General features: G+C 36.7%; 1 protein-coding gene across 1 annotated transcript in view; it reads left to right on the top strand.

The window, feature by feature from the left end:
* ZNF385D (zinc finger protein 385D) overlaps positions 1 to 20502 on the top strand; it is a 901583-nt gene that overhangs the window by 222541 nt on the left and 658540 nt on the right. The window contains exon 2 of the mRNA XM_040480081.1: positions 2162 to 2380. Within this exon, the coding sequence (XP_040336015.1) occupies positions 2162 to 2380 (219 nt within the window). The remainder of the gene's footprint in view (positions 1 to 2161; positions 2381 to 20502) is intronic.

Genomic DNA, 20502 nt, shown 5'->3' on the forward strand with positions numbered 1-20502 from the left:
ATTACATATACCATCATATATTTAATTTTTTTCATTAATTATATTTGAGATAAAAGACTGTAAAAATGTAAATCAGCTCTAGAAAAAACAGTTTTGAAACAATCTGAATACAACCTGGGGTAGACACTTAAATTGCTTTATATATTTATATATATATATATATTTATATATATATATAAAATAAGAAAAGCTAGGGGTGCCTGGGTGGTTCAGTCGGTTAAGCGTCCGACTCTTGATTTCAGCTCAGGTCATGATCACATATCATGGGATTGGATCCCATTTGGGTTTCTGGGCTGACAGCATGCAGCCTGCTTGGGATTCTGTCTCTCCTTCACTCTCTGTCCCTCCTCTGTTCACAATCTTTCTCTCCCTTAAATAAATAAACATTTAAAAAAATAAGAAAATCTGATATGTTTAGTATATGTTTAGCTTTAACTAAAATTATGTAATCATTTCACAAAATCTATTTTCTTTTAAAAATGACCACTTAAATTGTATACTTAGTATTATGTAATAGGGGCTGCCTGAGTAAGCAAGATGAAACTTCCTTTTTACAATAAGATTAACATATTTTTAAGTAAATGAGTTCCCCCCAAAAGCATGGATTATATACTTAAAATCCTTTACTTCTTTTGGAAATTAGATACTTGAAAATCCTTTAAGTTTCAAGTATTAGGTATTTGGCTTGATTTAGCAGCTCAATTTTGATTGTTCAAATAATCGTGGCATTTGTTATCTCATTTGCCTGATGCCAAAACACATGACCTTCTTATCATTATTAGTAACCTGAATAATGATAAGGACCATCCTTGTCTTGCATATCAGTTTATCTCCACCACCTAGGAGATTGCCTGCCACACAGTGGGCAATTAACAAATGCATATCGGGGTGCCTGGGTGGCTTAGTTGGTTAAGCCTCCAACTTCAGTTCAGGTTATGATCTCACAGTTGGTGAGTTCAAGCCACACGTCAGGCTCTGTGCTGACAGCTCCGTGCCTGGAGCCTGCTTCAAATTCTATGACTCCCTCACTCTCTGCCCCTCCCCAACGCATGCTCTGTCTCTCTCTCTCTCTCTTTCTCTCTCTCTCTCTCTCAAAAATAAACATTATATACATTATATACAAAAATAAACATTATATAAAATTTTTAAAAAGTGGATGTTAAAATAATTGTTTTCCTCTGCCAATATTTTCAAAGAGAGTAAAATAAATCTTTGAAGTATCTGGAAAATTAGAATGGAGAAGTCAAATCTGAGTCATAACAGTTATGCAGAGTCCCATGTAGTGAAAGCACAGAAAAATTTTAGAAAGGAGCCATTGTTTTAAGTAATTTGTAAACGAATAGTAAAATATGTATTGCAGTAGTTAATTGTTACCATCATAAGGCCAGAGGTCCTGGGATTGTCAGTGGCCCTTTTCTCTTGGATTTGAGTATACAAAGCATATATTTGTCCAAAAATAATATATTCCATTGTAATCCTTTAATAAGTTACACTTTTTGCACCCCCTGTTTATGAAGATATCTTGGGTATTCAAAATTTCTTTTGTGTTCCGGGTGTAAAATATACAATTTTAGGTATTGAAACAGTTTGAGCATTTTTGTTTGTGTAGGATGTATCCATCCAGATGTGACTTTACATAACTGGCAAAGAATATAAAAATAAGAGACTGTTATTTAGTTGAGTCTAAAGGGAAATATCCAGTACTCAAACATATGCTAGAGAACAAGATGACAAATAATTTGTGTTTTGGAGATTAATAAAACGGAATGCTCATCCCACCTATGCCATTTATTTGCTCTGTGACCCTGGACAAGTTATTTAACTGATCTAAACCTTAGTTTCCTCAGCTATGAAACAGGAAAATCTATAGTGCCTATTCTGTTGTTAGGATAATTGAATGAGGTCACGCCTGCTAAACCCTTGTCAGACATTTAGCACACTATTTGACATAGAAAAAACGAAGTGAAATATTTGTCATTTATATTCCATTAAAGAAGCTATCCACTTTTAGATAGTATGAAAATAACCTACTGAAATGGGAGAAAGTTAAAAATGTGAATTCTTATTATCTAGAACAGTGCTCAATTGCTAGCCCATTCAGTACTGTGAAAGAATCCAGAAGTCTTGGTCAGCCTATCCATAAATTTCTTTGCACCCCTAGATTTCACAAGTGCACAAGATGGAGAGAGCGAGGCTGAATTTTTACCTGATGACTTTGAAGAAAAACCAGAAAGAGAAAAGAAACATACCAATTTCACTTTGTGCAACGTTTGTAACATTCAGCTGAATTCTGCAGCTCAAGCACAAATCCACTACAATGGCAAATCACATCAAAAGAGATTAAAACAACTGAGCAATGGGATGCTGAAAAATGACAATGGTAAGTGTTTCTAAAAATATATTCTTCATTTTACATCGCCGACTTAAGTTATTTGTGTACCTGCAGATGTAAAGATAAAAGAGTGGGTTAATCTATTTTTAAAACCAAGATAGAATATTACATAAAAGCTTGATTGGCATACTACATTAAAATAAATAATCTTTCACAGTGTTTTGGATGAAAAGAGGAACTTTTCTTTGTTGTATATAGTTAATTGCATTAGGATTGTGATCATGACCCTGCAAGGTATTTATTTGATATAATTTGAAAAAGTTGACATTGGAGTTCCTTGATGTGTGCCTTTAATGTAGTTTTTTGGAAATGGATATCCTTTAAAAGAATAATGTTAAAGTTTTTGTTTGTTCTTGCATGTTAGGGGCTTCAATAAGTTAGTAAGATTGCAGTTTGAGAAAAGTACACATCTTCTCAAGTAGGTGTTTTAACAATAAAGTACGATCTGTCACTACTTACAGATTGTTTAAATTTTCTAGGCGAAACTTATGGTTTGTTTAATCATTTTAGAATACTTTTTGATAGCGTATGTTGGTTGGGTTTTGGAGTAAAGAGATTTTTAAATTAGCATAAAAATACTTTTGGAAACAAATCCAAGTTTATCGGAAAAAGCATGGAGAGGTGAGGGAGAGGAGGGGTGGATTCCTTTGGAGACCTAAAACTATAGCAACAACAAAATGTTACAGTATTGTATTCTTGTTGAATGCTTTATGTTTGACAAATAAGGTATATTTTTTTTTCAAATAAGGTATATTTTACCTAATTTAATGATATATAAAAATGAGACTGAATTTTCATTTGTTCCAATGTTTGACATCATGAAGAGTTTTTTTTTTTAATTTTTTTTTCAATGTTTTTTATTTATTTTTGGGACAGAGAGAGACAGAGCATGAACGGGGGAGGGACAGAGAGAGAGGGAGACACAGAATCGGAAACAGGCTCCGGGCTCCGAGCCATCAGCCCAGAGCCTGATGCGGGGCTCGAACTCACGGACCGCGAGATCGTGACCTGGCTGAAGTCGGACGCTTAACCGACTGCGCCACCCAGGCACCCCATGAAGAGTTTTTAAAACAATGTTTATTTGTTTATTTTGAGAGAGAGAGAGTGAGCTGTGGGATGGGCAGAGAGAAAGGAGAGAGAGAATCCCAAGTAGGCTCTGCACTGTTAGAGCCAATGCAGGGATTGATCTTAGGAACTGTGAGATCATGACCTGAGCCGAAATTAAGAGTTGGGCGCTCAACCGACTGAGCCACCTAGGCACCACCATCATAAAGATTGTTTGATATGAATTTGTAGCTTGCTTCAAGGTTACCAAATAATGAGATGCAAAAAGTACATTTTAAAAATGGAAATTATTTGCCTTTCTTTGTGTTATATAGTATGACTAAGCTAAAATATTCTAATAGGACTCCACATTTCTCTTTCTGTTGTATGACAAAGAGTCACGGGTGTTATTGGTCAAAGACATGTAAAACGCAAAAATAGTTGTTTAGAAAAATTAAGAACTACTGAATTCATTAGGCATAAGATGAATTGGTAAGTCATGTGTAAAATATTTATTTCACAGCCTCTATTTTGAACATCTTAATCTTGTACTTACATTTAGGTTAAACCTTTTTGAGCAATGGCATTCAATTCCAAGTTGTTCTTTAAGTCTGTATTGTTTGGAGATAATGGTGGCAGCTTTGGTATTTTACTTCACCTACCTTAACATTTATAAACGTCTTTTGGAGGAATAATAAATGGTATCATAGAAAGAAACGAGGACAAAAATCATGCCAGTGCATTTATTATGGGCTAACATTGTGGTAAAGGCTTCATGTACATTTTCCTATTTCATTTTTCGTTACAACCACAGGGAGATTGCCATTATCTTCCTCTTGTAAATGTGGAAATTAGGGATAACATCGATTAAATAGTGTGATGAACGTCAAACTAGCGATAAAACTCAGGTTTTAATCATTTACATACATGCGTTTCTGAAGTCTACTTGCTTCCTCAGAATAAATATTCTGTAGAAACAGTGCCTTTCTTTATTCAAAGAGAGAAATCAGTTTAAGAGAACGTTAAAAAAAAATCATATTTTTCCGTATTTCCAACAACGCATTGACCAATATGGTACTTAACAAAATGATTTGCTACATTTTCTATTTATATAATGTTTTCCAAGGCTCTATCTAGTAAAGTTATTAAAAACAACCATGAATTACTGAGAATACTTGGGTTAGGTCTTATTAGTTTGGCCCGGAATTACACTTGGGAGCAGCCCTCCCCTTTATCTGCAGGTGGATCTGACTACAGGCAATCAAACTCACAACTGAGTTCTAGGACCTTACATTAATACGCAAACATATTATTTCTTATACATATTCCCCTGTCTCCCCACTTTAAAAGTGTACTCTTTTAGACTTGTTCGTAATAAGAAAGGAGCCCAATTCCAAGCCTTATGTATCTATTAATGGCTATTCCTTTACCACACAGAAACCAAGCTTCAAATGGAAATCCTAAGAATAAAGGATCCTAGAAATTCTTAGTCAAGAACATTATCATTTTTATTTAGAGAAAGATAGGAGAATTGTTTGATTCTTCTTCTTGAATGTGCACACTTGCACATTGGCTGCCATAAACTGCTTCCATCTTAGAAAATCTTCAGTCCTGATTTCAAATGGGAATAATTAAATACAATCGTGCCAAGAAAGGAATATGACAATATAGATGCTTACCTAAATTCATCCAACCCTTGTACCTAACTGGTTTATTTTTAAGGATGCAAATAAAAATACACAATAGACATGGAACTAATTATTATTTTCATTTGGGCTTGTCTAAGTGGAGAAAAGTATGCTTTCATTTCTGTCTTTAATATATGTAGAACATTGTATAATTATATGCCTAAAGGCATATCCTCATACACACTACAGAGAACAAGAGTGAGCAAGATAGACAATCACCGTATCTAAAATTTGGTTTCTCTATTTCTGAGCAAACTGTGGCATTTCTCATGTCATCTCACTTATTAGGGAAAATGATCATCTGAAGATCACAGAGAGAAAATGTATTATGTCAATGAATTAATTAATAGGCCACTGTCTCCACCGGTAAGACCTAACTTTAATTTGTGCCAATGCTGTACTCTGAGGAAGTAGTTATATAGAGTATGTGTTTGCCACCTACCATGCACGCTGTCCTGAGTCTCCAAGGTCCCTCCTGCTGAGCTGGGAGTACTGCCTGCTTGGTTCTTCCCTAAGTATGCCCTCAGCCGAAGGGAGCTACCTCTCCTGAACTTGTCCCCTTCTTGGGGGCATCCTGCAAAAAGTCCCAGCTCCTTGCCTCAAAAGTGGGCAGATAACTCTGAAAGGCTGTTCCAGCTTCAGGGTGGTGGTTCTATCACAGTTTCCCCCCATCCCTGACTCAGTCCTGCTCTCCTTGTCCCTCACAGGTCTAGGCCCCTTGTTCAGCACTCACCCACAAAATCATCTGACTCTACTTTCCAGAAATCTAAGACACCATCAATAATTTTGGTGTCTTAATAAGTAATACACTTCATTGTGCAAAAACAACTAAACTTAACACTTTCTCCCATCTGTATTGTCTATTTGGTGCCTGTATATAATAAGCTTTGTCATAAAAAAAAAAAGGGAATGGGAACAAAAAGTGAAATAGTATTTATTGTTCCAGGTATCTTATATATATCTTCTTTTCAACTCCAATCAACACATTTGCAAAGCATGCATTATTACTTCCATTTTATAAATAAGGTAGCCAAGAATCAAAGGGACTAAGAGACTTGCCAATTAACTCTATCCATAAAGTTGCCTATGTCTCCGTTATCATCAACTTACAAATCTCCCTGGTAAATGTATATTCTGTTGTCAACACAATTATGTCATACATTTAGGTGTATTCTTATGTTTTTGAGTTATGTTATTTTTTAAAGCACTTAAGCTTACATTATTACAACAAATCTGATAATTCCTTAAATTCTCTTTACCAAATCTAACTGCTGAAAATATATTGTGGAACATTTTGAATAGGGTCATGTAAATAGGTCATTTTATACTTTATTACTATATATTCACTTGTATTCCAGAAATACATTTCTTTTTGTTGCACATTTTTTGAAGATGAGGTGTGAGATATGGAAGTGGTAAAAGGGCATTCTGTAGTTAAAAGGTGCTTAAATGTGTCGACTTGCTCATATTCCAGAGATTCCATACTTCACGCTCTCTTGAAAACTATAAGCTAAAGAAATTCCAGTACAAACTGCATGGCTTACTAATGTTCTCTTTGGAAAACATCTCTAATTTTGTATTTACTCAGAAATTAAGTTTTGTGAATAACTATTATTTTTCTGATGATAAAAATAAGATTTTCCCATCTGGGCTATTCATAAATGTACAAATTGAAATAAAAATTGCCAGGAGTCCTACAAAGGTAATTTATTCTAAATTCTCACAGTTCTATCAGGTATGCAAATAAATACGAGTAAGCAATATTAGATGTACAATATTATATGTATTATAATATGATGGTGTTTGCATACCACTACCTTCTTATGAATGCATATTTTAAAATTACCCTAAAGAAATTAGTAATGGAGTTGAGATTTCTGGCTAAATGTTGAGATTTTGCTCACATTTGACATTTTGTCTTCTAACTATGTGATATATTCTATAATGGAAACACCTTAATAAGGTTTTTATTATAAGTAAAAACTTAAGTATTAAAATTAAGTATACTATGAGTATACTAAGTATACTGAGGTAAAAGTATACTTTTATCTAAAAACAGAAATTTGAAGATTAGCATAAGCATGCTCCTTTGATTCATAAGAGCATTTTGGAATACATGTAACAAAGGATAAACCTTTCAGGATATTTAAAGTCTCTATGGCCAACTAATTTAATTCATTTTCATGTGCTCACCATGGTTAAGTTGTTGTTAAAGCTTGTTGAAGGATTGAGTAACAAGTTGACCTATTGTGACAACTTTATTTTATTCATAATACCTTTGTCATATTTGAGTTATTTTATTAAGCCCGGTTTTCCATTTTTATTGGGTTGAAAGTGCTATCAAATAATTCAGTTTTATCTAATAGTATGCTAGAGTCTTTCAGTGCTCGTTGTTTTGTAGCACATAAATCTAGAATATTGTCACTGTTATCCATCCTGTTAGCATTAAATTTTCTTTTATTTAACATAAAAGCTAAATAAAATTTGACTTTGAGCTCTCACTGATCTATTCTCTTTTCTCTTTCCTTTGATTGTCTCTGATGAGGCTTAAGGTATCAGTGGATTTTCAGTTTACAAGAGGAGTGCTCTTTTGCAACATGGGTAGTTAATAAAAGCAAAATAGCTTCATGGAATTTTCTGTTCCTTCAGGCTTGATTTCATGATACATTCTTCATTTACATAAAAATTTACCTTACCTTTTGATTTCCCCGCACTATCTGTGCTTTTGTAGAATGTCTGTAGACTGGTTAGAACTTACTAGTACATTTGTGAACTCTTAGTGATGCCTTTGGGGGTCATTCTATTAAATAGTGATAGCTGCTTTCTTAATATTATCTTATCCATATTAGCATATGACATAGTGTGACATGGCAGTAAGGAGTACTGCTTTTCTCAAACTTTTCTTAGTCATATCCCTTAGAAGTTTCAGCCTAGGTGGGGGAGGGAGGCAATGAAAAAAATCTATTAAATTGTCCAACATTTTGTAATAAGGCATTTTGTTCTTGTTTGAGTGATCTAAGTGTCTTTTTTTAGCATTGAAGGATTAAAATATGGGAGGAAGTGACAAATGCTAGTATTACCATGTTCAGATTTTGAGTAGGTTTTTGGCTTTGGTTATCAACTTTTTTTTCTTCATTAAAGGAAAACATGTTGATCATTTCAAACAGATGGAGTTCAGGCAACTAGCTCCTTGCTTCACCTGGACTTAACATTAATTTCATTGAACAGGAGCATTTTTGCCAACACAGAGATTTCTTTATCCAATATGTATCTCTTAGAAAACCCTTTCTTTATTATGATGATGGCGATGTTTTACAACCTGAGGCTCATGATCTAATATCACTCCTGTCTGAAGAGCACCCCAGTAGGAGACTGCGCCCAAGAAATATATTCTAGTTCTTCAAGACTGGTGTTATCCATGAAAAAATTGGTGAAATGGCCCTTAAGAGAAGCCTTAAGAAAAAAAAAATGAATTAATCAAATGCATGCTGTTTAACCTGAGAATAGAGTTTATTCTATTTGAGATCTAAGAGATTTCCTTTGGTGATTTTCTGTGTGTGTCCGTTTGGGGAGGTTTGAAGAACTGGGGACCTCATAAATTGAGGGTGCAGAATAATTCATTTGTGCAACTGAACTTCAACTCTGTTTAGCACAGCTCTAACTACTTCTTGTTTTCTCACCTTTTGTCCCTTTCAGTCACTAACCACTTCCACAGCAATATCTTCCAGTTCTAGTGTCTCTATTCTCCAGTCTTAGGAAAATAATCACTTCTACTTTACGTTTGAAAGCATAGATGTTTAAAAATATTTTCCTATTTCCTTTTTCTGTTTCCTCTAAAGTAATTTGCCCATGGTAACAGAGCTAGTATGTACTAGGAATGGGACGTTTTTATGTATGAATTTCCTGTTCCTGAACAGGTTAGTTTGCAGTTGGGGGCCAACCCAATTAGTTTTTTTCTTGCAAGATTTTATTTAAATTCAAGTTAGTTAACAGATAGTGTAGTATTGGCTACACTATTGGCAGAATTTAGTGTTGCATCACTTACAAACAACACTTAGTGATCATCACAACAAGTGCCCTCCTTAATGCCCATCACCCATTTTAGCCCATCCCCCCCCCCCCCAGCCACCCTCAGTTTGTTCTCTGTAGGTTAGAAACTCTAATGGTTGGGAGGCCAGCCCTATTTAAATGGGCTTTGGGGAGTTTCTACAGTTTCACTCCAGGCATAGCATGCTTCATCATTTTGTGCATGTGTCTCAGAAGTACTAAAGAGTGTTAGGAGTGTGTGTGTGTGTGTGTGTGTGTGTGTGTGTGTGTTTGTGTGTGTGTGTGTTTAAGATGGCACTTTAGATTAATGCATTAAATAGACTTCCAAAATATTAAACCTTTAAATAAGAGGTAAGAAAGTAATTTTCAAAAGTAGCAGCACAGATGCATATACTCCCTCTCCTTGTTTCCAAAATTACAATGATGCGACACAAGAAATTTGAGAACACAAATAAATCCACAGCAACACTGCACAGTGAAGAAGAGTAAAATGGGAAGTTCTGAAAGGTATAACAAAAACGTGATGAAAATGAGGTAAATCCCTGAATCTAAACAGAAATATGGAAATACACAGAGTTAGGGAAAAATGCCCTATAACTTCGGTTTCCAACAAAACTTCAGAATACCCCTAAGATTAGGGGTAGCCTTAAAGGTGGGGCTCACTGTTTGATGAACATTATGATAAAATTACTTAGGTTGCTTTGTAGTTAGAAATGAGATATAACTGACCTGCCCAGCCTAATTGTAGAAAAGTGGAAGGGCGCCTGGGTAGCTCAGTCGGTGAAGCGCTAAGTCTTGGTTTCAGCTCAGGCCGTGACCTTACGGGTTTGTGAATTCGAGTTCTGTGTTGGGCTCTGTGCTGACAGTACAGACAGCCTGTTTTGGATTCTCTCTTCTCCTCCCCCCCTCCCCCTCCCTGCTCATGCAGTTTCTGTCTGTCTCTAAATAAATAAATAAACTTAAAAAAAGTGGAGAGCAAACAAGTCTGGAGACTAGGAGGCAGACAGGTCAGAAAGTGAATGTCTTCATGGGGCCAGGGATAAGAGAGGATAGAGGGAACAAATATATCCAGTATGGACTTTTAACCTGTCAACTTGGTATTGTGTGCTGTAATTCCCTCTTACATCTCACCTGTGGAATCTTCAGTAAAGACACTTGTGTTTGCTGATATTTTACATAAGGTTAGATTCTTGGGAAACTGAAATATGTGTCAAGACTATCCAGTTTGAAGTTGACCCTGTGCATACAGGTAGAAAGGCAAAGTACAGATTACATATGCATGGCCATTTCCAACCACTTGTATCAGGGACGGTGTAGAAATCAAAGATGTGAGTAAGATTGGGGCACCTGGGTGGCTCAGTCTGTTGAGCGTCTGACTTCAGCTCAGGTCTTGATCTCAAGGTTTATGAATTGAAGCCCTGCCTCGGGCTGAGAGCCTGGGGCCTGCTTTGGATTCTGTGTCTCCCTCTCTCTGCCCCTCCCCAGCTCGCACTCTGTCTCTCTGTCCCTCTCTCTCAAAAATAAATAAACATTAAAAAAATTTCAAAGATATGAGCAAGACATATTTACTACTCACTTAAAATTTGGCAAGCTTTGGAGGAGAGAAAACATGAACATAAATTTCGATTCCAGATTTTACTTCAGAGGAAATATGTGATGAAAAAACACATGTGATTTTCCTTTAAGATTTTATTTCAATGACTAAATCCAAGTATAGAAATACAGAGGAGTGTATGAACTAGTCAATGCCTAAGAGATAAAACAACTATTGTTTCAAAAGGAGAATAAAAGCAGAATTAATATAAGAATATTTAACTTCTGTGGCATACATTAAACACTTGTGTATGCAATAGTAATTCTGAGAAATAATTAATATTTCCCAATTCCAAAAAAGATTACGATCTTCTAACAAAGAAAATTGGCACAACATATACAACAAGCAGGAGAAATAAAGTACTGAATACGGATTAAATGAGGAATTAACACGATTCTAGATTAGAACCCTGTTTGTATGCTCTGTGAGTGTTGTTCCATCAGTTTAGAATAGTGTGGTTGATGTTAAGATTGAACAGAGAAAATCTGGTTGGAGGGTGGGTAGCAAAGATAATAATTTGACCTATGTATGTGTTCAGTTTTTGCTACCAAATGGAGTTTTATCTCCCTGATAGAAGAGCTATAGCCGAAGGAGTTATAAAATAACCAAAAGAAAGAAGAAAAAGGAAAGGACTCTTATAATTTAATTCTTGTCAGAGGAAGAGAAAGTGTAGCCTAAGAAGGTAATGAAAGTGTCAGAAATATAAGTAATAAGCAACATGTGTTGTCCATTAACTTTGTTCTAGGTATTATTTGAGTAATTCTTTGTATATGTAATCATAATTTGGTGAGCTACTCGACTTTATTAGTGTCCATTATGTAGATAGGTAAACTGAGACAAAGAAAGTAATTTGCTCAAGGTCACCTCGCTAGAGAGAGGTGGAGTCAGACTCCAAACCCTGGCAAGCTGGCTTCAGAGTCCGTGCCCATGTTCATGATGCCACATCACCTCTCAAGCCTGGAGAACAACTAAGATTGCTCTAGGATTAGAAGTCAAAGGAGGAGAGAGAACGATTCGGAAGTCAAAGGAGGACAGTGTTTCAGTAAAAGAATATGGTTCATCAGTGGGTACTGAAGGCTTTTTTCAGAGAACTCGAGAAAGACAGCCTATATTGGAGATCTGCAAACTGTGAAATGGCAGGCATCTTTGAGAAATCATTTCAGCCAAGTAGGAAAAGCCGAGTCAGATTTTGAGAGTTTAAGACGATGTTTCTTTAGCTGTTGGTCTTTAGAGCACGTGATTCAGACTCACCCTGAGTGTTTTCGTTAAAAATTCAAATCCACCGAGTATACATTCCAAGTCCCTTAGTTGGGATTCTCCAGTCACATTTAGTTAGGAGAAATCGAAAATCAGTAAGAGGGAAAGAAAGAGGAAGAGCAATGAGACGGTCATGGCCTAATTTACATACTTCATTCAGCAGCGAAAACTCCGCTATGGAGGCATTTTAGTGACCATCTGTTTTTATTTTAACATGTGCTGGGGAAAGATGAATTGCAAACCCAAGAGACCAATCAAAGTGTTTTCTTGTTATATTTTCAGCCGTGTTTCAGGGACTCTCACAGATCTACAAGTCATGAAACCACATGGCTATCTCCCTCTAAATCTAGCTCCGGTGGTTGTGAGTGGGTCCTGAGCGTTGTAGGTAATTTGAGGAACAGATAATCCATCTGTGCAGGGGCAGGAAGGTTATGTACACCACAGTCTGCATCTGGTCTTGCTCTGTCGTTTGGCATCCCGACCATGACATTTTGCAACTTAATCATAAAAGAGTGTCCAGGTATATATACTTTATCCCAAACTACTTCCTTCAGCAATATTTTGTATGTTTTGTATTTTTTCTTTTTTGTTCTTGTTGTTCTTGTTACATCTTCACTTGTTGAGAGTATTGTCTTCATATGGCGGTAATTATTTTTCTCCTAGAAATACATTTACAGTTCACCTGAAAATACTTCTTGTGCCGTTATCAATATTTGTTGATGGCGGGTATTCGGTCCTGTTGCTTCTACATTTTATCTTTACCAGACACATATGTGCTAGTGTCCCTATCTTGAGGATGTTCTTGCTCATGGGAGAGTTACTGAGACAAGAGGTCTTAGTAGTTTTCTTTTCATCTCCTGTCTAAATTTCACGGCTTACACTTGATAAATTGATTTGTACCCTGGGCTGGGTGAATACTCTTTTGAATACTGTTACCTTTCTTTACGTTTAATTCATCCATTATTAAATGTAAAAGAAACCCAGATTGAAAAATGTTCACAAAATATATTATTTTTATTTCATTTCAAAAACAGTTGAGGAACCACTGCTACCATCATTTTTTTTATCACGACAGTAAGAAGTTTAAGTTTATATTTAGTTACTAATCTCAAAATTCATTTTTAATGCTGAAAAATTATAATTTTATGAGTAGTGAAATGTTTTTTTCTTTATTATTTGAATCTTTTAGTCTACAGGTCGAACTTTGAGATAATAAATTAGAATGGAGTCAGAACAACCTAACACATCTTATAGGTACTCAATAAATATTAATTTATGATAATCCTGTCAGACACATTTTATTTACTCACCTAGTCAATGATCCCATTTGCTAACTTGACTAATGAAAATGTCACAGTGTTTGTAATCTGTGATCAGATTTTTATTCCTCCTTTCATAAACTATTTTGCCTTCTTAAATGGAATTTCCTTAAAAATTTTCTTTAGTTCCAGAAACATCTTAATAGTGTTCAATATTTTCAGTCTAATAAGCATCGGGACCCATTTTAATTATGTTGTGTTTCTGAATTGCAAATTAAAAAAAAATCGAAGTGGAGACCCCTACATTTAATATATCTGATCCCAAAGTGATTTCTTTATCAAACTGTCAATGATATTGTCATTGTTATCACAGAATAAGGTTGATTGATTTACTTCATGATGCTTAAAAATGTCTCTTCCTTGATACACTGTTGAATGACTGCATTCAGTAACTTAATATAAAAGCCCACCACCAAGTCTCATATGCCATAACAATTTCTCTGAGGTTCAATTACAATAACGTAGTATAAACCAAACAACATATTTCTTTTAACATCACTGGAAGAGGAGTGCTGTTTGTCTCCTTGGGAGGTGGCTATAGCCTTACAATCCAACAGTTGAAGGACTTTAAAGAAGAATAAAGTGATATGAAATATTTCTGAGTTGTTTACTATTATGAACAATACTGGATATTTGTTTATCATATGTGATTTAGGGAAGTTTTAACATTAAAGAAGCAGGGTAGATACAGGGGAAAATTGGAAGTGAGCCAAGAAGTCCCAGAGAGGTAAGATATATTAGAGTTGTTTATAGAAACATCAAGGCTTAAAGGAGTACCTTGGTTCTTACTTCATTTAGAACTCACTCCAGAATAGTTCTATTTTTGTGAGTTTGTGCCAAGTAAAGAGATGAGAAAGCGAGGGCTCAAGCTGCACACTAGAGCTTTGCTCAGTTCTCTCCGAATGGGAGGAGAGACTCAGATATTTCCCAATGTCTATATGGTAAAGTCATACATAGCGGAGTTGCTGTGGGGTCTGGCATGGTGAGAGTCAAGGAATGCTCACATCCTACACTTGTGTTTGGTTTGATGATGTAACAGAGACTCATAGTGGCTTGCAGCATTAACATGAATCAGTGTAACATCAGCTTAACCAGGCAGATACCCTCATTCCTCTTCTAGATAGAAACGAAATGAGTTTTGGTCATAAAAACAGGACTTTAGCAGCATCCATCGTAGCATACCCTCAGATGGGTACTCACCCAACTGCACCCCAGTCACTATCAGTATATTCTCAAGGACCATCATCATGAGGCCAGAGACCACCGTCACTGCAAATTTGTTCACATGATAGTTGCTCTAGTACCAAAGTCTTCTTGCACAGGGACAGAGGAAACAGAGATTGACCTGCAAGATGATATTAAAACTGAAAGTAACTGAATTACCCAAACATTTGAATCAATACAGAGAGAGAACAAGTATGATTAGCACTTTTAGGTATTAATTGTAACTCTGCTACCCCTCCCATATGGTGTGGAGACAAAAGGTATTCAGGCGTTTCTGTTAATGTATAGCTGAGGATGCTGGCCATGAACAGAAATCGCCACATAAATTTCAGGGATCAGTGCAAAATGACACTGTGTTGTCACTTGTTCAAAATCCATTAAGAAATTCAAGATGCTTATAGTGCAGCATTAAACCATTGTGAGTATGGGGCTCTGTGTGCCAGCACGGGTCATAGGGCCATGAAGTTGGCATTGGCTGTGAACTTGCCTGATGGGATTATAGATTCAGGACAGACCTAGCTCTGTGGGCATTGGCTACAGACCAGACCACTAATTCCAGCAAGTAAAGAGAGTCCCACCTGAACCAAAGGGGTACTATGGTACCAAGGAGAATAGAAATGGGGCTCAATTAGAAAAGGGGATGTGGCTTACTCTCTACAGATTGGTGTTCAACAAGGAGACCAACAACCATATAGAAAATGATTTTATACAATGGAATATAGTAAATGTTTAACATCTGGCTCTGTAAAAATCAAAGCCATGATTTGTAACAATCACCTCTTTCCCACCATGGCCAGTTTCAAGCTACTAATGTGACATCACAGAACACAGAGTAGGAAAGAAATACATGGAATTGGTTCTTGTGAGCCAGTGCAGATCTCCATCACATCTCTGTATTCATGACCAGTGGGTTCAGAAAATAGTACAAGGACCTTACATGCAGAATGATTTTCTGTGGTAGGCAAAATAATATCACCCCTAAAATGTCCACATCCTAATCCTTGAGAGCTGTGAATATGTTACCTTACCTGGTAAAGGAGACTTCGAAGATGTGATTAAGTTAAGAATCTTGAGATGGGGAGACTATTCTGGATTATGTGAGTAAGACAAATGTAATGACAAGGCTTTGGTAGGAAGGAAGCAGGAAGATCAGAGTCAGAGGAGATACGGCTGTGAAACCACAAATTATTCTGCTTAAGTCACCAAGTTTATGGTAACTTGTTATAGCAACAACAGAAAACAAATACAGATAACATTATTTTCCTTGGTGCAGTGAGGTAAAACAAGCTCTTGTTTTAAATAGAGGTAAAATAACTCTTGAGTTATGTTAGGATAGAGCAGAGAATAACAAGTACTAAGCGTTTGTCTCAAAGAATTACCCAAAGAGATTTTTAAGTTACTAAATGAAGAAAATTGAATTTCTCTAGCTTATTTGGTAGAAAGAGTTATGAGAAAAGTTCTTTAATAAGAAATCAGAAGCTACATATATTTCCCATTTTGATGGTTAACTTGTTTGCCAACTTGGTTAGGCCAAGGAGAACAGATATTTAGTCAAATTTTATTCTGGATGTTTCTGTGACGGTGATTTTTGGATGACATTAACACTGAAATCTGTAGACTGAGTAAAGTGTAACATAATGTGGGTGGGCCTCATCCATTGTATACGTATATCCAAACAAATACACAGACACCATATTTTTTATTCATTCATCTGTGTAGAGACACTTAGGTTGTTTCCATATTTTGTCTATCTTGAATAATGCTGAAATGAACATGGGGTATAGATATCTCTTTGAGATACTGATTTCATTTCCTTTGAGTGTATACTCAGAAGTGGGACTCCTGGGCCATATGGTAGATGGACCCAGAGACCCATGTGGAAACACATTATAATAATTATAATAAAATTGTCAAAAGTTAAAGAGAGAATGCTGAAAGCATCCAAGAGAAAAGTGACTTGCTGTATACAAGGAAGCCCCCATAAGATTATTAGTGGTTATTTCAGCAGAAGCCCAGAGGACAGTAGAATGATATATAGTCAAAGTACTGAGAGAAAAAAAAAAACCCCGCCAACTAAGCTACTATACCTTGAAAATCTGTCCTTCAAAAATGAAGGGGTTAGATAAAGACAAATAAAAGCCGAAGGAGTACATCACCCCTAGCTGTGCCTTCCAAGAAATGCTAAAGAGAACTCTTCAGGTTGAATCAAAGGTTGCTAATCAGCAATATGAGCGTAAGATAGTATGAAAGTCATTGGTAACAGTAATATATAGACAAAAACAATACTGACGTACCATAACAGTAGTGGTTAATCATTTTTTAAATCTAGTGTAAAAGTTAAAAGAAGTGTTAAAAATGGCTATAACTAAATTACATTAGTTGTATCTAAATAGATGGAAGTTGAGAGTCCCTCTTTCCCTTCATTATTCCCCAAATGGTTGACTTCTAGACCCTGTCCCATTCCCCAAATGGTTGACTTCTAGAGTCTTCCCAGGAGGCTCACTGTTGAGTCACATCATCTCCTGAGGGACCCGTCTTCACACGCATGATCGAATAGGTCTGCATTTATACATGAGTAAATATAGCTCAGATTAAGTTAAAACCTCTACTAGTTATATTTACTTACATTTTGTTCTGGATTTTCCTTTTAGAATGTTAAATATATTTTAAAAACTAGCATGTGGGTTCACAGCAGGCTTCTTAAATCATGTTTTAACCACTGTCTCTCTCCTTTTATAGTTTAATGTGTTAGCAGACTACTTGAGTTGGTGGTCTAAAGGAAGAAATTAAAAATATCTCCTCCTAATACTCATTGCAATGAGTATGCCTTCTCTGTAAAGAATTGCTGTTCAGAACCAAGGGGGTAAGAATAGAAGCATGAATTTTTACCACAAACCATTGATCTAAACAAACAAACAAATAAGCAAAAACCCCTTTTGCCTGCTTTTATATTTCTGGGGATGCTATTCCAGCATCTAACACTTGATTTCTTTAGGTAAAACCTATTGTGAACACAACTCTTTCCAACTGAGGAATGTTTATGTAAATAACACAATGAAGCCATGTGTGTATATAATACACACACTTATAACTCGCAATTACTGTGTAGCTTTGAAATGTTTTTTATTTTTTAAAATATTTTATTTATTTTTTGAGAGAGAGAGCACATGCGCCAGAGGAGGAGGGGTAGAGAGAGAGGGGGGAACAGAGGATCCAAAGCAGACTCTGCACAGACAGGCTGACAGCAGGCAGGACCATGTGAGGCTCAAACCCACAAACCAGAAGATTATGGCCTGAGCTGAATTCTGACGCTCAAACAACTGAGCTACCCAGGCACCCTGGAACATTTATAAGGTCCCGTTTGAACATGTAGCAAAAGATAGAAATGTTATTTTGAGAGGAAGATCTTCCTAAACTAGGACTTATTTTTCTGTTGCTACTTTGTTTTCAGTTCCCCCTAATTTCTTTTGTGGCATTGTTCTATTTACTGTGCCTATTTAATGAGATTCTTGACAGAAGCAAATGAAGCAATGTTGGTGGAAGTATTTCAACAATCTCATTTTCTTAACAAAAATGTGAATTTTAATTAGTTATTTCTTTGAAGTACCTCTGAGTTATTTGAATATAAAGGCCCAAAGAATTTAATCGAAACCTAATTCCACGTTAAAACCTAGAGTAAAAGTCAAGGGAATAAACTCTGAGGGTTTGTGAAATTTGTGGTAGGTTTCTTACCCTCAAAAATCACCCATCACTCTGTAGTGATTAGCACTGATAACATCAAAGCCGAAACATTTCAGATTTAGAGACAGTCTGGAGGAAGAGAGGTAGGGAAAGTGTATTGTCTTTTGCAGGTGGTTTGAGAAAAGAGGCAAAACGACCAGTGGCAACTGTGGGAAAGAGGGGGTGTCCAGAGAGATCCCCTAGGACTAGCCAAAACAATTTTTGTTTTAGTTTATTTATTTTGAAAGAGAAAGTATGAGTGGGGGGTGGGGCAGGGAGAGGGTGGGGGGAGAGAAAGAATCTCAAGCAGGCTCCTCGCTGTCAGTACAAAGCCTGATGTGGGGCTTGAATTCACAAACCATGAGATCATGACCTGAGGCGAAGTCGATTCTTAACCAGCTGAGCCCCCCAGGTGCCGCCCCTCCCCCCCTTTTTTTTGATAAGTAGCCTGCATCCGAGATATGGGCCCAGGTAATTGAATTGACAGATACCTCTGTTTGGGGGCTCTATATTAGTGGTCTCAGTCAGCATCACCTGAGTACTTGGTGAAACCCAGTTCTTGGAGGCCTACCCCAAACTTACTGAATCAGAAACTCTGGTGGTAGGTTGAGCAAGCTGTGTTTTATTTTTATTTATTTTTAATTTTTTTAATGTTTATTTTTGAGAAAGAGGCAGACAGAGCATACGTGGGGGAGGGGCAAAGAGAGAGGGAGACACAGAATCCGAAGTAGGCTCCAGGCCCTGAGCTGTCAGCACAGAGCCCGATGCGTGGCTTGAGCTCACAGACCTCGAGATCATGACCTGAGCCGAAGTCGGACACTCCACCGACTGAGCCACCCAGGCGCTCCGAGCAAGCTGTGTTTTATCTATTTATTTATTTATTTTTTCAACGTTTATTTATTTTTGGGACAGAGAGAGACAGAGCATGAACGGGGGAGGGGCAGAGAGAGAGGGAGACACAGAACCGGAAACAGGCTCCAGGCTCCGAGCCATCAGCCCAGAGCCCGACGCGGGGCTCGAACTCCCGGACCGCGAGATCGTGACCTGGCTGAAGTCGGACGCTTAACCGACTGCGCCACCCAGGCGCCCCAACAAGCTGTGTTTTAAAGAGCCCTTCAGATGCTTCTGTGATGCAGTCTCATGTTTGAGAATCACTCCCCTATTCATAAATAAACCTGAGAAGCAATAACTTTAAAATAAAGTAATTTATGTATTTGATTCAAGCATGCAATAAAATAAGCATCAGCTATAATTATGGTTAGTCTTTGTTAAACCTATAAACAGCTGGCCGAAAAGTCAAGATTGGAAAACTAACATGTCTATAGACAAAGACTTTTAGGAGTATGGTGTTCTTAAAAAATAGTTCAGAGCTCCGTCATACTGTGAGCTGCATGAAAACTACCTGGGGATTGCAAAATCAGATTCTCCTTCAGACAGGTCAAGGGCAGGACCTGAGAGTCAATGTTTCTAACCATCTCCCAGGTAATGCTATTGCAACTGGTCCTGGGACCACACTTTTTTTGAGTAGCAAGGAGCTGGCCTATGACTGCTTTCACTTCTTCGTACTTCTTTGCAGCCCCCAAAGCAATCTTAAGCAGAAGTTTGCATATTCATAAGAAACCCAAAGAATGGAAGGTGAGTATCGAGTTGGGACTCTCTGGAGTTCATGTGATCTATCTTTCTTTAGGGAGCAATTCAATAGTTCTTAGAAAAAAGAGTTTGGAAAGTAGCCATAAATTCCCAAAGTTTTATGGTCATTTCCCATTCATTACATAATTTCAAAGGGAGACAAATAGTACTACTGGACTAAATAAAGGTAAGGCATTAGATTAATCACTTATAAATACCACCATGTAGATCTTACTTTGCAAAAACCATCTGGAAAAGTCTCTGCTTTTGCTTCTCTTAGTAAACCTTACACATTAAACTTTCAAAAGCTCCTTTTTTTTTTTTAGTTTGTTTTTGAAACTAAACTTAGTATTAATTGTTGACTCATATGTGGATCCTGGGTGTGTAACTGTGTGGCTGAAATCAGAGGGAATTAAAAAAAAATTATGCTGAATTGTGGTCAGCCCCTTCTTCTGCAGTTTTGAGGGTTTTCCAAGAAATAATGGAAGGTATGATCTACGTTTTAATAGATGAAGCTCAGTGGCATTAAGTGGTTCTGTTCTTTAACCAAAACACTTAAGTGTTTAGACGTGTGGTATGCCACACCAG

The sequence above is a fragment of the Herpailurus yagouaroundi genome, unplaced genomic scaffold (genome assembly GCF_014898765.1).
Source record: "Herpailurus yagouaroundi ecotype Mexico unplaced genomic scaffold, PumYag 159, whole genome shotgun sequence".
NCBI classification, from domain to species: domain Eukaryota; kingdom Metazoa; phylum Chordata; class Mammalia; order Carnivora; family Felidae; genus Herpailurus; species Herpailurus yagouaroundi.